At 37.6% G+C, this 17,586-nt stretch overlaps 1 protein-coding gene across 2 annotated transcripts; it reads left to right on the top strand.

Annotated features, from left to right (window-relative positions):
- Nucleotides 1–1,167: 1,167 nt before the first annotated feature.
- On the top strand, nucleotides 1,168–12,894 carry HMGN5 (high mobility group nucleosome binding domain 5). Of its 2 annotated transcripts, XM_064278610.1 has the most exons (6): nucleotides 1,168–1,329; nucleotides 3,049–3,078; nucleotides 3,638–3,667; nucleotides 4,126–4,179; nucleotides 6,184–6,315; nucleotides 10,516–12,894. In XM_064278610.1, exons 1-6 carry the CDS (start codon nucleotides 1,315–1,317, stop codon nucleotides 11,230–11,232), a joined length of 978 nt encoding a protein of 325 aa, XP_064134680.1. In that variant the 5' UTR covers nucleotides 1,168–1,314; the 3' UTR covers nucleotides 11,233–12,894. The 2 variants fall into 2 exon arrangements, with proteins under 2 accessions (XP_064134680.1, XP_064134681.1); XM_064278611.1 differs by lacking the exon at nucleotides 3,049–3,078.
- The last annotated feature ends 4,692 nt before the right edge of the window (nucleotides 12,895–17,586 follow it).

Below are 17,586 nucleotides of genomic sequence, written 5' to 3'. Positions count from 1 at the left end.
TTAACTAAATGCCACCTTTGGATTCAAAATACACTCTATCAGTATTTTTCCTCTAGATAACCCACTGCGTGGAGTCACTCCAACTCCTGGCGACCCTACAGGACAGAGTAGAACTGTCCCCATAGAGTTTCCAAGGCTGTAAATCTTTACGGAAGCTGACTGCCACATCTTTCTCCCTCAGAGCAGCAGATGGGTTCGAACCCCCCATCTTTTGTTTAGCAGCCCAACTCTGTAACTGCTGCGCCACCTAGGCCTCCTTGTTTCCTATGGATAGACCTCTGCTATTATAAACTTCACACAGGATCCTATTGAATTCTTGGTGGACTAGCTCCAAGTGGCATAAAAAAAAAATAGCGGTACTTAAAAGGTATCTTTGCCTCCAGGAGTCTCCCGCTCTCCCAGCTAGGTTTTTGTAGCTACTTTCTATCTTCCAAACATGAGGGCCATTTTTGGCGCCCTGCTCATGCCACTCCCCCCCAGTGGCCGTTGAGTGGGTCCCGACTCATAACGATCCCGACTCATAACGACCCTATAGGGCAGAGTAGAACTGCCCCATAGGGTTTCCAAGGGGTGGCTGGTGGATTCAAACTGCTGACCTTTTGGTTAGCAGCCAAACGCTTAACCACTGCGCCACCAGGGCTCCCTCTTCATGCCAGGACCACATTTATGCTTTGGCGCGAAGTTTGCACAACCAGAGACACAGCATCACTCTTTTCCACTCTTGAAATGAGTGCATCTGTCAGTCGATCTACACTCCAGCCAAAGGTGGAAGAACTAGAGTTCTGACTCAACTCCGGTCTCAAAAGTACTTTCCCGCTGGGAGAAAAGGGGAAGGTATTAGAGACCTCGGAGAAAGTAAGTGTAGTGGCTTTCGTCTGTTACTACAACAAAAAAGAAAGTTAAAAAAAAAAGATGAAGACAAGTCCTGCCTTCTTGCCGGTTTTAGGCTTGAAGCACTTTGCCTCTACTAAGTCCGCGTGCTCCTCCACCCCACCAGCGGTCAGAGCAGGCAGAGTAAGAGGGCTTCTGGCAAATCCACGGGCCACGCCCCCCCGGCCGGCCACTTCCTCTTATTGGCCTGATGATCTGTCACTCCAACCTAGCTCCCAGTCATACCCCCTTTCCACGTAGTTTGGTTGCGTCTTGGTGTACTTAGTGTTGCCAATAACGAGGGATTTTTTTTTTTTTTTTTGAGGAGAGTACAGGTCGTGCTGCAATTAGTTCATTGAAAACTCAGTAGCTCTCGGAGCAGTCGGACGGAGACTGCTTTCGGCTTTTTTGTGCTGTTAAAATCTCCTGTATAGAGCTGTAACTATGCCCAAAAGAAAGGTAAGTGAAATGAGAAAACAGAAGGGTGATTAGTTGCTGAAACATATTTTATAATCGGCATAATTTTTTTTTTTGGCATTTTGGCTTATAGTTCGATTTTGTGATGTACTGAATGAAAAGGGAGGGAAGGGCGAAGAGCAGTGTGTGTAAGGTTTAGGATGGTCTTGCATGCAACTAGTAGTTCACTTTTGGATTGTTTTGTTTAAAGGAAAGAATCGCTTGAGAGGTGTCTCCATGCTGAATTACAAACAGCCATAGCGCTTTGCTGTCGCTTCCTACCCCACCCCCCTCCCTCCGCTTACCCTATTGGAGAACACTTCTCCCAGCCACACTTCCAGGCACCAGCTCCCTCCTCTCCCTTCGGCTTTTCTTGGGGAACTGTCTTGTTTGGGGAACGAAAGCCATGGCTTGCTGCCCTATTTGCCTTTGTTCTTCCCGTTTTCTTTTTCTTTTTTCCTCCTCGTCCACTTCTTGTCAAGCCAGATGGCTGTGCAATGGTAATCCTATGCCATTAGGCGGCGCAGACTTCAAACTGTCCTAGAGAAGGGGGAGATTCACCGCTGTAATTAGCAAATTTAGGGCTGAGAGATCTGGCGCTCTCCAAGCTCTCTAGCTAAAGGTAGAAAGGGCTTGAGAGAACTGTGTCTGATATACTGTTGCTGATGTTGGGCGTAGCGTGGATCTCTGTTCACTTGAAACATAGGAATTGATTCAATGTATAGGGTTACAGGGCTCCTGCAAATCTCACTTCAAAATTTCTGGCTCCTCTTTTAGACAGGAAGTAAATTCACACCTGGTGTTTTTCCTGGGGCCCTTAGAAGTAAAACCGAATGCTGTTTAACTGCTTGGTAAAACTGTAAAACACTATATGCTAATGCAACCGTTATGATTGTTTTGATATTTTTCCTATATATCCGCCCCGCCTTCTCTAGTCCTAGAACATAGGAATATGACTGAGATTCCCTGGGGCTCCGGGGCTGTATGAATAGTGCAATAACTTGATCATTCTCAGACTAAACGGCTGCTCATCTATGGAAATAAATCGTTTCTAATCACCTTCGCCCTTCCTGGGATTCCCGCTGCTGCGCTTTTCTGGGCTTGTCAGTGGGTCTTGCTGTTTTACGTAGCTGACAGCAACCTTGTAGCAGGTAGTGGCGGGAAGTTTTAAAACCCGCGGCCGGCTCTTTGGAATAACGCATTGACGTTGGAACAAAGAGAGTTTTTTTTTTCCCCAAAGCATTGTGGGGGTTGTAGTTTTGTAATGCATAACTTGAAGGGGAGAATAGTCCAGCGTCCGGAGAGGGTTACATAGGCACAACGTAAGACCAGAGAGATAGGGAAATTGCACAAAGTCCCGCCTTCATTCTCCCCACCCCCACAGTTTTTTGAGGCTTTAACACTGTCAGACTACAACAGGTGGATTTCAAAATTAAGATTTGTTTTTAGGACATGAGATTTACACAAAAGGATGAAATTGACTATCGGTTGTGTAAACTTTTGTCTGAGCATGCTTTTGCTTCTGGGTGCACATTTGCACTTTTTTTTTTTAAACAGCAGTATGTGGCATTACTACTGGGAAACAACAGGTGGCTGCTTGAGCAGAAACCAAGGAAAAAGTCAGAAACGGTTATTTTGCAACTGTAATCCATAGGCATTATTTTTTGATTTGTATATTTATATCGATGACCTTTTTTCTGTGTGATTTTTTCATCTGTATAGGCTGCAGGTGAAGGTGATGAGAGGCAGGAGGTGAGTTTCTTTAGTTTTAGAATTTGTCCCCCACCAAAAAAAAAAATCCACTGATTTTATAAATTTGAGCCACATAAGTAGCTTAAAATAGGTGCTGGTTGGTATATTTGTACCAAATAAGTACCAATATGGTATGCCAGTAAGCTGTCTCAGAGATATAATAAATATTGAAAACTCCAAACTTCTTGTAATTTAGGACTTTATTGAGCTATCACAATCTGGAGAGAGCTTCTTCCCTTTAAGCAAAAGAAATGCTTTGTCAGTTGGTAAGATGGGGTCATATTTTCATTTCTAAATATGTTCCTTGTTAGTAGTCACTGTGACAATTTACCCTAGCAATTAAATTTTAATTTGGGATATTTTCCTTAGCTTATGAAGGGCCCAGAAGAAGGAAAAATCAGAACTGATATTTCTACTGCAATATTTTCTAAAAAAGTTCAAAATTGTTTCTTTAATGGTAATATTTATGCAGTTTCACTAAATATTTTCACCAAGATACAAATAATTCTAGTTTTGTGTACCCATAATTTTATTATCTGATAATTTTTTTCGTTTATAGCCCAAAAGAAGATCAGCTAGACTGTCTGCTGTAAGTACCTTTTTTTTTTTTTTTTATAGCTGCCCAAGCATTGGGAACCCTGGTGGTGTAGTGGTTAAGTGATATGGCTGCTAACCAAAGGGTCTGCTAACCAAAGGGTCGGCAGTTGGAATCCGCCAGGCGCTCCTTGGAAACTCTATGGGGCAGTTCTACTCAGTCCTATAGGGTCGCTATGAGTCGGAATCGACTTGACGGCACTGGGCCCAAGCATTGTGAAATGTAATTTTAAAATCCAGTTGTACAATATTATATTTAATATGAAATTTATTTTTGAAATTTTAAGAAAAAATTTCACACCGGGAAATGTTTTTTTTTTACTCCCCAGTGCTCAATTTGAACTACACCCCTTTATTTTAATTCAAAAAGTTGAATTTCATTGTTAGTCATCTTTCTTCGATTACATTTTTTTTCTTATTTTCTTTTTCCACAACTTGTGTTTTCTGATACAGATGCCTGCGCCCATTCCACTGGAGTTGAAGCCAAAAAGAATAGTAACTCCAAGGGTAAATATTCAACTAGGAAAGCAATTTGAAAGGAAATTGCTTTTTTTTCCAAATAATTTTTCAGAAAGGCATACAGCTGATAATTTTCCTTTGTTTTCTGTTCAGTTAGTAATATATTTTATTATACCATATAGTATATATAAGTCCTTTGGGTGGGATATTTCTTCATGTTTTGTGATATGTCCACTCCGTTTTGGCATTTTCATTGGTAAGAGACAAAACAAAATTTCACTTGGATAAGACCCATTAAATGTACATGCCTTTGGCATGATAGAGACACAATATTGATATTCCTGGGAAAACAAAATGTGTAAACTGTAGGAACCAGAGTAGTGCTTTGTAATAATAGTAATAATTAACATTTGATAGCACTTTACTGTTTGCAAAGTGTTTTCACATACATTATTTTTAAATGGACACAATGGATTTCATGCAGGCTTCTGTGTTCTGATGGTGTGGCTAAAGACATATAGAAATAGCCCCAATATTAAGTTCATTGTTAATTGCCTAATGCATAAGAATGTTTTAAGGATTGAACTCCTAAAATCATAAAAGTTTAAAGCTAAGAGGGATATTAGTAATAATCATCTAAATCCTATCATTTTATAGTTGAGGAAACTGTAAACTATAGTCATGTTCATAAAATGCTTTGAAATCCTTGATTAAAAGATATTGCTAAAACTAGGGTAAGTGAAGTTTTAGTAATAGTTGATCTATTAATTGTGACAGCAGAAAAGAAAGTTATTTTTCTTTTTTTTCTATTTTACTTTTTAAGTTCCCTGTTCTGTAAAAGTAGGCCCTCAATTTATCAGTTGTTAAAATATTAAGTACAGCTTGTTTCTTTAAAAAAAGAGGAGAGATTGCTGGAACAGAACAGATATGCAATCATGGACAAACTACTTTAACCTCTTTGGCTCTCAGTTTCTCATATGTTAAAAGAGTAATAACTTATATCTGTATCGCATTTTATAATTTCTAAAGAAATTTCATGTGTTTTCTCATTTGTTCTTTAGAACATCCCTGTTGAAGTGAGGTAGGAGGTATTACTCTCTTTATACACATGAAAAAACAGGCTCAAAGAGATATATGCTTTTACTCAAGATCATAGCAAGTAAGTGGCAGATCCAGAATTCAAACACAAGTTTTTTGACCCCTTAAATAAGTGCTCTTTCCAGGTCCATAAAACAAGCAGTAATACACATAGCTCAACCATGTATATGAGAGTAAATGGGCACACCAGCCCAGGGGCAAGGACAAGAAGGCAGGAGGGGACAGGAAAGCTGGACAAATGGAAATGGGGAACCCAAGTGGAGAGTGGCAGGGTTTCTAACCAATGCCACAAAACAATATGTGTATTGTTTAATGAGAAGCTAATTTTGCTCTGTAAACCTTCATCCAAAGCTCAATTTAAAAAAAAAAAAGGTTCTTTCTGCTACATATACACTTAGGCAAAGAGGTTTCTTAGTAAGGTAACCATGATTCGAAGCATTCCAAAACTTGGAGATATCACCCATATCCTCAGGTCATCTCTTTCAAATATATTTAAATTGATGCTCTTACTAATATAGCATTTCTTTTAATTATTATCAGTGAGGCTTTATAATAAAAAAAAACTCTGTTACTAATTATCAGACTTGAAAGTGATAAACTGGTCCACTATAGTCAGAGAGAGTTCATTTATCAAAGTTAACCTGATGCTTGCAATTGTCCCTTAGTGGCCACTGGTCAGCATTTTAGTTTGTGGCCTCTCATCTATATCACTCAACATAAAAAAAAATCATTGATTTATATCAGAAGCACACTGTTAATTTTTAATGTTGCTTTAGATTTATAGTGGAACAAAGTGTTAAGTGATAGTTCTGTTGATACCAGGGCTATATGTGGTATTTTAAGGGTTTTTTTTTTTTAACAAATAATTGCAACTGGTAAAATAACTTTGGCCTTTTAATCAACACCATAGTTAAATTGTATATTTCATTTCTATTCTTTTGTGTTGATGAACAGAAAATGAAGACAAAAAATGATATGATGGAAAAAAACGTGGCTACAAGTGCCAAAGCCGTGGCTGAAACCAAGCAAGAAGAAGTTGTTAAAGAAGAATACAATAGTGAAAATGAAGAAGCCAAGATTATCGAGGTATCCTACAATGTTAACAAATTTGACCATTTAAAAATTTAAGAATAGGTGCAACTGGAAGAAATCTTATTTGCCTTTTTTTGTTTTTTGAGGTGATATATATTTTTTCTTTTTTTATTATGATGAAAACATACATACCAAAACATCTGCCAACACAACAACTTCCACATTTACAACTCAATGATATTGAATATATTTTTCATGTTGTAGCCATTAATAATCTTTGGTTTCTATATATTTGCTTATTTCATATAAGTGAGACCATACAGTATTTGTCCCTTTGTGACTGATTTATTTCACTCAGCATAACATTTTCAAGGTTGCTCTGTGTTGTGGCATGTATCAGGACTTCATTTCTCTTTATGGATGAGTAATATTCCGCTGTATGTATATACCACGTTTTGATTATTCATCTTTCTGTTGATGGACATTTGGGTTGTTTCCACCTTGGCTATTGTGAAAAGTGCTGCAATGAACACTGGTGTACAGGTTTCTGTTTGCATTCCTGCCTTTACTTCTTCTGAGTATATACCTAGGATAGGGGTTGCTGAGTTATGTGGTAATTCTATGTTCAACTTTTTGAGGAACTGCCAAACTGTTTTCCACAGTGGCTGCAGCATTTTATATTCCCACCAGCAATGGATGAGGGTTCCAGTTTCTCCACAACCTCAACAACACCTAATGCTTTCCTTTTTTTTTTTTCTTGATCATTGCCATTTTAATGGGGTTGAGGAGGCATCTCATTACGGCTATTAGTCGGAATCGACTTGATGGCATCGAGTTTGGTTTGGGTTTAATGGCTCATGATGTTGAGCATCTTTTCACGTATGTATTGGCCATTTGAGTATATTTTCTTCAGTGAACTGTCTGTTCAAGTCCTTTGCCTATTTTTTTTTAAATGGGCATTTTGTCTTTTTGTTGTTAAATTGTCGAAGTTATATATATTTTGAATATTAGGCTCCTTTTTATCCAATATGTAGTTCCAGATAATTTTCTCCCAGTTTTTAGGTTTTCTTTTCACTTCACTGATAAAGTCCTTTGATGTATAAAAGTATTTAATTTTTATGAGGTTCCGTCTATCTATTTTGTCATTTGCTGCTTGGGCTTTTATTATCATATCTGATAATCTGTGGCTAAACACTAGGTCCCAGAGCCTTGCCCCTACATTTTCTTCTAAGAATGTTATGGTTTTAGTTTTCACATTTAGATCCTTGATCCATTTTGAATTGTTTTTTCTGTATGGTGTGAGGTATACGTTCAGCTTCATTCTTTTGCATGTGGAAATCCACTTTTCCCAGCATCATTTATTAAAAAGAATCCTTTCTCCCCATTGAATGGATTTAGCACCCTTGTCAAAAATCAGTTGACCATAGATGTATGGGTGTATTTCTGGACTCTCAATTCTAGTCCATTGGTTTATATGTCTATCGTTATACCAGTACCAGATTGTTATTACTGTAGCTTTATAGTATATTTTGAAATCAGGAAGTATGAGTCTTCCTACTCTATCCTTCTTTTTCAAGATTGCTTTGGCTATTTGGGGCCCCTTCCAATTCCTTATAAATTTAAAGATTTGCTTTTCCATTTCTTTAAAGAAGAAATGTTCAAATTTTGTTGGGGATTGCATTGAATTTACAGATTGCTTTGGGCAGTATTGATGTCTTGCAGTGTGATGGATCGATTTTGTGTGGCCTTTCTTGCTGTAGTCTTGTATCTCCCACCCAAGTGATTGGGTAGGACTATGCAAATAAGGTAATTGTGGCCCACCAAGGGGATTGATCGGTTTTGCCACCCCACTGGGCTTGAAATGAACCATACCAGAGTCAGGAAGGGGAGGATCCCACCACCACGAAGGAAGGAGAGCCAACAACAGAGCGTGTCCAGTGGACCCGGGATCCCTGTGCCAGAAGCTCCTGGAACCAGGAGACTAAAAGATAGATAGAGCTGTAACACTGAAGAAGTGAGAAGTGGTGGCAGAGAAATAGTGGCAAGAGATGGTGCAGTGGGCATCCTAGCCCATGGAACCAGAAAGCTGAGTGCCTTTGGGCAAAAGGCTTGCTGGGAAGAGTAGGGTGCTTCTGGTCACTTGGTGGAGCTAGGTTTGCTTACCCATGCAGCTAGAGCTGAGTGCCTTTGGGCCGAGGCTTACTGGCAGAGTGGGGTACCTCTGGGCACTTATTGGGAGACCTAAAACAGTTTTGTAACAGTTGCCTCTGAGCAAGGCAGAGGCCGAGGAGCCAGAGAGAAGTGTGCCTGTGGCACAGCTGGGAAGAGGCTGTCCCGATGGAAGAACTGTGTCCTGAGTGTTCCTGAACCTGAATTGTAACCTGCTACTTGCCTAATGAACCCCATAATAATGAGTATTGTCTGTGAGTTCTGTGTGGCCGTTGCAATGAATTATCGAACCCAGCAGACTAGAGAGTGCCTTAGGAGGGACAGTTGGTGTCAGAATTAGTAAAGATGGCAGAGGGAGGAGGCATGTCTGACCTCTGCCTCATAGGAATCAGCATTGGGCCATTGATCTTGATTCTCTTCCCACCTTGTGAAGTTAGAGGAGGTCAGATGCCACCACCACACCATTTTTACACATCTTAACTACATTAAGCCTTCCAGTCCATGAACACAGAATGGCCTTCCAGTTATTTAGGACTTCTTTAATTTCTTTTAGTAATGTTTTATAGTTTTCTGAGGACAAGTTTTCACCTTCTTGGCTAAATTTATCCCTAGGTACGTTATTCTTTTGGAAGTTATTGTAAATGGTAATGTTTCCTTAATTTCCCTTTCAGATTGCTCATTGCTGAAGTATAGAAACCCAACTGATTTTTGTCTGTTAACTTTGTATCCTGCTACACCACTGAATTAATTTATTAGTTCTAATAGGTTTCTTGTAGAATATTTGGGATTTTCTATGTATAGTATCATGTCATCTGCAAAACATAATAGTTTTACTTCCTCTTTCCTGATTTGAGTACCCTTTATTTATTTATTTCTAGCCTAATTGCTCTGGCTAGGACTTCCAGAATGATGTTGAATAGAAATAGTGAGAGTGGGCATCCTTGTCTTTTTCCTAATCTTAACCTATTTGCGTTTTAGATTAAACAAACAAACAAACAAAACACCAAACCCATTGCCGTCAAGTCGATTTTGACTCATAGCAACCCTATAGGACAGAGTAGAACTGTCCCGTATAGTTTGCAAGGAGTGCCTGGTGGATTTGAACTGCCAGCCTTTTGGTTAGCAGCCATAGCTCTTAACCACTATGCCACCAGGGTTTCCTTTAGGTTCAGAATAAATGAGTAGTGGCTCTGTCATTTAATGGTACTTGAGGTAAAAATAAAGGAAATTAATTTAAAACATGAGCATTTACAGGTACAGGTAATGGGAGGAGTGGGTTAGCATTGCTGTTAATAGAAAAATACCAGTAGTCATGATGTAGTACTGATGTAATGACCCTCTTATTAAACACAAGGTAATCCTCCATTCCTTTTGTCAGCCATGGACTATTTGTAAATCCCTTTTCCAGAACATATGGTTCTTTTTTTTTTTCCTTCTTCTGGTTACAAAATAAAACATTATATAATTTTTTAGTATGTCCTATTTTGCAATTTCATGCATACCATATTTCTGGATAAAACAGTAAAACACTAAAAATGGGATGTAGTACCCAAATCTAAAACAAACAAAAAAATGTGTATATATGGAGAATCTTTTGTAAGTGAAATTATGACACCTTGTACAAGACTTTTCAAGTGACTTTGCGCCAAAAAATCCCAAATCTCCCCATTATAGAAGCAATACGTTATTTTTCCAAGGACTGTATTTTGTTTACATGCATGCTACTCATTGGGAATTGCTGATATAGAATAAATGTGTCATTTTTTGAGGTATTCCTTTTGTGTTTCCTTATATTTGTAATGAAAATCAATCATATGAATGAGTTTTCCTGAATTTATTGTTCCGAATATCTATTTGTTGACATTTGTGTAGAGATATTTTAGTTAATCCTATTTCTTAGAATGTTTTTCCTGATTATGTGATACTTAGGAGGCCTTTTTCACAGGAAAATTTATTTTTTGTAAATGAAGTATTATTCTTCCTGTAAAATAGATATAAAAAAAAATAATCCTGTCTAAATATCTAGGAAAAATAGTTCCAAATTTACAAATAGAATCTTGTTTTCTTTTTTCTCTATACAACTAGGCACCTGAAAAAGATATCGATGAAAAAATAAAAGATGTTGAAGAGGAAGAAGGAGAAAAGAAAGAAGCAGTGACAGCAGAAGGAAAAGAAGATGAAAAACAAGATCAGAAAGGGGATGAGGAAAACCAAAATGAAGAAGAAGAGGAAAGAGGAGATGGAAAAGAGAAAGAAGGTGGAAAAGAGGACAAAAATGGAAAAGAGAAAGAAGATGGAAAAGAGGACAAAAATGAAAAAGAGAAAGAAGATGGAAAAGAGGACAAAAATGGAAAAGAGAAAGAAGATGGAAAAGAGGACAAAGATGCAAAAGAGAAAGAAGATGGAAAAGAGGACAAAGATGCAAAAGAGAAAGAAGATGGAAAAGAGGACAAAGACACAAAAGAGAAAAGAGAAGATGGAAAAGACGAAGACACAAAAGGTAATGAAGATGGGAAAGAGGACGAAGATGGAAAAGGGCAAGGAGAAGATGGAAAAGATAAAGGAGAAGACGAAAAAGAGGAAGAATACAGAAAAAAGAAAGGAGATGGAAGAGGGAAAGAAGATGAAGATAGAAAAGAGGATGAAGATGGAAAAGAGGAAGAAGTAAAGGAGGAGGAAAATAGTAAAGAAGAAGGTGGAAAAAGAGAAGGGAAAGATGGAGGTAATGAAAAGGAAGATGAAAACGACACTGAAGTTGGAAAGAAAGAAGTTGGAAAAGAAGAGTCTCAGAGTATTATTTAAAGCTGCCCTATATAGCTTCATAATTTGGTAATATGTACCCCCATGATGAAATGTTAATAGAGATGGATATTTTTATCAAATATTTTATAAACACAGCTTTTCTTTAGCATCGATTTAATTACAGAACATCTCCGTACTGCTGATTAGCCACAAAATTCCTAATATGAAACCTTTATAAATTTTGTGATTGTAATAGTTGAATATATACAAAAAATATGCAGTGATAGCTTTCAACTTTGTCGAAGAATTCACTTTTGTGTAAATTATGTGTTAAATCTTTGGATTTTAATTTTACTTCTACATATATGGGGCCCTGGTGGCACAGTGGTTAAGGAGCTCGGCTGCTAACCAAAAGGTCAGCAGTTCAGATCCACCAGCCACTCCTTGGAAACCCTATGGTGCAGTTCTACTCTGTCCTGTGGGGTCGCTCTGAAAAGGAATCACCTCCACAGCAACGGGTTTGGTTTTTCTACATACATGATAATTTCACAAAGGGGAGATTCCAAAAGAAAGAACTTCAATATTTCTGCAGTTCTCTAGATTGCTTTTATAAAGAATGTAAACTATTTTCATGTAATACTAAGAGTTAGAATTATCTTTCCCAAATATAACTTTATTATAAACTTTGGAAAAAATAAGATTGGAATCTCATTTTGAAAATAAATACAAATGTTTATTTCAGAAGGGCAGTTTTGATTATATATGTATCCAAAAAGTTTAACTGGATTTATCTTAATAAAAAGACTCTTCAAAGATGATTGTGGTTTGTTATGTCTCCAATTTTTTTTTTCTTTTTTGACATTCAGGAAAACATTTAATTTTTTTATTCAGTTAGAATCGACATAACATAAAACTCACCATTTTAAAATACACAATTGAGTGACTTTTAGTATATTCACATTGCTGTGCAACCATTGCCACTACCTAATTCCAGAACATTTTCATCACCTGAATAAGAAACACAGTACTCATTTGCAGTAACTCCCCATTTCCTGTAAAAGTCTCCGTCACCCCCCAGGCCCTAGTAAGCACTAATCTACCTTCTGTCTCTATGGATTTTCCTATTCTGGATTTCGCATAAATGAAATCATACAGTATGTGGCTTTTTGTGTCTGATTTTTTTTTTACTTAACATAATGTTTTTGAGGTTCATCCATGTTGTAGAATGTATTAGCACTTCATTATACATTTTGTTTATCCATTCCTTAGTTGATGGACATTTAGGTTGTTTCCAAATTCTGTCTATTATGAATAATGCTGCTATTTGTGTACACATTCTTGTGAAGATGTATATTTTCATTTCTATCTAAGAGTGCAATTGCTGGGTCATATATTAACTCTATGTTTAATTTTTTGAGGAAATTATAGACTGATTTCCAAAATGACTGCAGCATTTTATATTCCCACCAGCAATGTAAAAGGGTTCCAGTTTCTATACATCTTCTCCAACACTTGTCTTTTTTACTATAGCCGTCCAAATGAGTGTAAAGTGGTATCTCATTGTGATTTTGATTTGCATTTTGCCAGTGACTAATGATGTTGAGCATCTTTTTGTATGCTTATTGGCCATTTGTATATCTTCTTTGGAGAAATGTCTATTCAAATCCTTTGCCATTAGGTTGCATTCTTAGCATTTAGTTGTAAGATTTTTTTTTATATCATGTAGATACATGTCCCTTATCAGATATATGATTAGCAAAATTTTTTTTTCCCATTCTAAGAGTTGTCTTTTCACATCTTGGTCACATCCTTTGATGCACAAAAGTTTTTTTAAAATTTTGATTAAGTCCAATTTATATGTTTTCTTTTTGTTGCTTGTGATTTTGGGGTCATATCTACAAATCCATTGCCAAATCTGAGGCCATGAAAACTTACCCCTGTTTTCTTCTAGGGGTTTTGTGGTTTTAGCTCTTATATTCAGCTTCCTGATCCATTTTCAGTTAATTTTTATATATGGTATGAGGTAGGGGTCTAAATTCATTATTTTGCATGAGGCTATCCAGTTGCCCCAGCAACATTTATTGGAGAAACTGTTCTTTGCCCCATTGAATGATCACGGCACTCTTACCAGAAGTCAATTACCTATAGATGTATGTATGGTTTATATCTGGGCTGTCAATTCTATTCCATTTTCCTATATGCCTATCCTTATGCCAGTACCAAACTTTTTATAACTAGCACTATAGTAAGTTTGATATTGGAAGTGTGAGTCCTCCAGCTTTGTTCTTTTTAAAGATAGGTTTTACTATTCTGGGTGTCTTATAATTCTGTATGAATTTTAGGATCAGCTTGCCCATTTCTGGAAAAAAAAAGGCACTTAGAATTTTCGATAGGGATTACATCAAGACTGTAGACCATTTTGGGGAGTATTGCCATCTTAAAAATATTATGTCTCCAATCCATGTACGTAGGATGTCTCCATTTATTTAGGTGTCCTTTAGTTTCAACAATGTTTAATAGTTTTCAGTGTACAAGTCTTACACTTCATGGTTAAGTCCATTCCTAAGTATTTTATTGTTTCTGATGCTATTTTAAATAGAATTGTTTTTGTTTGTTTTAATGTTGTCATCTTTTACATATTGACATCTGTTTCCCTATTTTCAGTGTTTTAGCTTTGATATATTTTTGTGACTTTGCTATCTGGGTTGATACCTGGTTGCCCTGTCCTGTGTTGTAGTCTTGGGTTGTTATCTGATACTTATTTTCTAACCAGAGGACTCCCTTTAGTATTTCTTGAGATTTGGTTTGGTTTTTGCAAATTCCCTAAACTTCCGTTTATCTGCAAATGCCCTAATTTCAGCATCATGTTTGAGAGACAGTTTTGCTGGATATATAATTCTTGGCTGGCATTTTTTTTTCCTTCAAGGCTTTATATAGGTCATACCATTGCCTTCTTGCCTGCATAGTTTCTGTTGAGTATTCTGAGCTCAGTCTTATTGACTCTCCTTTGTAGGTGACTTTTTGGTTATGCCTAGCCACTCTTAAAATTCTTTTTTATCTTTGGTTTTGGCAAGTTTGATTATAATATGTCTTGATTACTCTCTTTTGGGATCTACCTTGTGTGGGGTTCGATGAGTGTCTTGGATAGATATCTTCTCATCTTTCACAATATCAAGGAATTTTTCTGCCAACAAATCTTCAAAAATTATCTGTATTTTCTGTTATCCTCCCCCTGTTCTGATACTCCAATTACTCGTAGGTTATTCCACTTGATAAAGTCACACATAATTCTTGGGGTTTCTTCATTTTTTTTAATTCTTTTGTCTGATTTTACCTCAAATAAGTTGGTGTCAAGTGCTTGGTCTTCAGTTTCACTAATTCTGACTTCTACTGCCTCAATTTTGCTTCTACAACTTTCTATTGAGCTGTCTAATTCTGAAAATTTATTGTTAATTTTCTGGATTTCTGTTTGCTTTCTATGGATTCTTGCAGCCTGTTAAATTTGTCATTATGCTCTTCTACAATCTTAAGTTCCTTTTTTTGCTTTGTCCATGTGTTCTTTGGCTTGTTCTGTGTTTTGCCTGACCTTACTGATCTGTCGAAGAGTTCTGTGTATTAATCTTTTGTATTCTACCTCAGGTAATTCCAGCAAGTTCTCTTCCTCCAGAAGATTTCTTGATTCCTTTTTTGGGGAGCTTGCTGAAGCCATCATGGTCTGCCTGTTTATGTGACTTGATATTGACTATTGTCTCAGAGCTATCAATAAGTTATTATATTTATGTTTGCTTACTGTGTCCTAGCTTCTTGTTTTGTTTTGATATGCCCAAATAGGCTGCTCGTGTGAGCTAGTTTGATTATTGGCCCCTTTGAAGCTCTAACATCATTTCACCAGGTGGTTAGATCTGTTACTAGATATGTGAGCCCAGGAATCCACTTAATTTTCATGTATAGATTCAGCTCAGGTATCCAGGTAGTCGATCACCAAGTGTGTGGTGCAGGCTCTCATCTACAGTCCTAGAGAGGCAGGAGTGATTGGTGTAGGCACAAGTATCTGGCTGCAGTAGGGGGTCACATGCTGAGCAAGGCAGGGGGCTGATGGCTGCCCCTGAGTGTCTAGGAGGAAAGCATGTCCTTGTTCCCTAGAGCATGTAGGTGAGCGGGTTTTGCAGCTAGACTGTGGGCACCCAATACTGTTGGCTGTAAAGGACTGGGAGTCACCACTTATTCTTGGACCTCTGTCATGGGTGGCTAGGTGGTGTGGGTGGAGCCACCAGTCCACAGGCCCCTGATGTGGGTAGGCGAGGACCCTGCTTAATAGGCAGAAAACCAAAAAAACCCGCATAGTGCTACTCCACCATATAGCTGATGCAGTTGAAGTTAGGTTTCAGGTATATACCCTGTTGTACTGTGCTAATGAGGGCCTACGCTGTTGAAATGGGGCCACACAGGTCTGTGCAGAGGTGAAAGGCATTCAGAGTCCGTGGACCCCTTATGCCTGTGCAAAGGAGCTGTTTCCACCCTGAGTTCCAGGCTTCAGGTAGCTGGCAGATTATTTTTTCATTTTGTTAATTTATTCCCTCTCCAAGGCTAGGAGAATGGCTTGGGGCAAGTGATAGGTCCTACTTACAGCCCAGGGAATGCAGCAATCTCTGACGTCAGCCAAGAACCCAGTGCAGAGCAGGCAGGGGGCAGGTAAATGGGAGAGAGGTTTTTCCCAAAGGGGTATTTTTTGATCCACGTGGTGGGTTAGACACATGTATTTATCTTCTGCCGATTGAGCGCCACTTTTCACTACTTCTGGAGGCTTGAGTAGACTCTCTGCTGCTTGGTCTCTCCTGATGTGGAAAACATGTCCCAAACGCCACTGCTTGCCTCACCACTTACACCAGCCAATCCAGCATGCGGGGTGCCGGTTCCCACTGGGTCAGGTCTAGCAACTTCTTGCTGCTTTTGAACCATCTGTCCCTCTCCCTGCCACTCAGTCCGATTCCTCAACTTTGCCTCTGATGTTCAGGGCTCCTAGATTGTCATATATAATCAATTTACTTTTTTTTTCAGGTCTTTGTTGTAAGAGGGACCTCAGGAAGCATCTGACTACTCTGCCATCTTGGCCCTATCTCTGGAATTGTTTTGTTAATTTCCTTTTAAGATTGCTCATTGCTAGTATATAGAAATACAACTGATTTTTGTGCATTGACATTGTATCCCACCATGTTTCTTAACTTTTTATTAGCTCTAGTAGGTGTTTTGTGGGTTCTTTACAGTTCCCTATATATAAAATTGTGTCATCTGTAAGTAGACGTAGTTGTATTTCTTTCTATCCAGTAGGGTTGTCTTTTATTTTATTTATCTATTTACCTAATTGCTCTGCTTACAACATTACTTTGTCCAATGTTGAATAGAAGTGGTGAGAGTGGATATTCTTATCTTAGTTTTGATATTAAGGGGAAAGCTTTCAGTCTTTCATCATTAATATGATGTTAGCTGAGGTTTTTTTTTTTCATAGATACCTGTTATCAGATTGAGGAAGTTCCCTTCCATTGATAGTTTCTTGAGTGTTTTTACTATGAAAGGTTGTTGGATTTTGTTAAGTGCTTTTTCTGCATCAATTGAGATAAATGTGCTTTTTTTGTTTCATTCTATTAATATGGTGGAATATACTTATTAAGTTTCATATGTTGAACCTCCCTTGAATTTCTGGGATAAATCCCCACTGGTCATGGTGTATCATGCTCTGAGTATGCTGATAGATTCACATAGCTACTATTTTTTGAGGATTTTTGCATGTATATTCCTAAGGGATACTGGTCTGTAGTTTCCTTTCATTGTGATGTCTTTATTTGGCTTTGTTGTCAGGGTAATATTGGACTACAGAATGAGTTAGAAAGCATCCCCTCCTCTTCTATTTTTTGAAAAAGTTTAAGGATTGTTGTTACTTTTACTTTAAATGTTTGGTAGAATTCACCAGTGAATCCATCTAGTTCTGGTCTTTGTTAGAGTTTTTTGGATTAACGATTCAATCACTTCCTTTCCTATTGGTCTATTCATAATTTCTATTTCTTCATGAGTCAGTTTGGTAGATTGTGTGTTTCTAGGAATTTTTCCTTTTGTCTAGGTTAACTAATAGGCTGGTATATTATTGTTCTTAATATTCTCTTATGATCCTTTTTATTCCTTAAGGTCAGTAGTAATGTTCTCACTTTCATTCCTGATTTTGATAATTTGAGTCTTTTTCTTACCTGTCAAGCTGCAGTTTAAGTCTATTTTGTTGATTTTTTTCCAAAGAACTAACATTTGCTTTTTTTGATGCTTTCTATTGTTTTTCTCTTTTTTAATTTATTTCTGCTCTAATATTTAATCTTTCCTTTTCTTAGCTGGCATTGGGTTTACTTTGTCCTTTTTCTAATTTCTTAT

The sequence above is a fragment of the Loxodonta africana genome, chromosome X (genome assembly GCF_030014295.1).
Source record: "Loxodonta africana isolate mLoxAfr1 chromosome X, mLoxAfr1.hap2, whole genome shotgun sequence".
Classification (NCBI taxonomy): Eukaryota; Metazoa; Chordata; class Mammalia; order Proboscidea; family Elephantidae; genus Loxodonta; species Loxodonta africana.
This window is presented reverse-complemented; position numbering and strand designations above follow the sequence as displayed.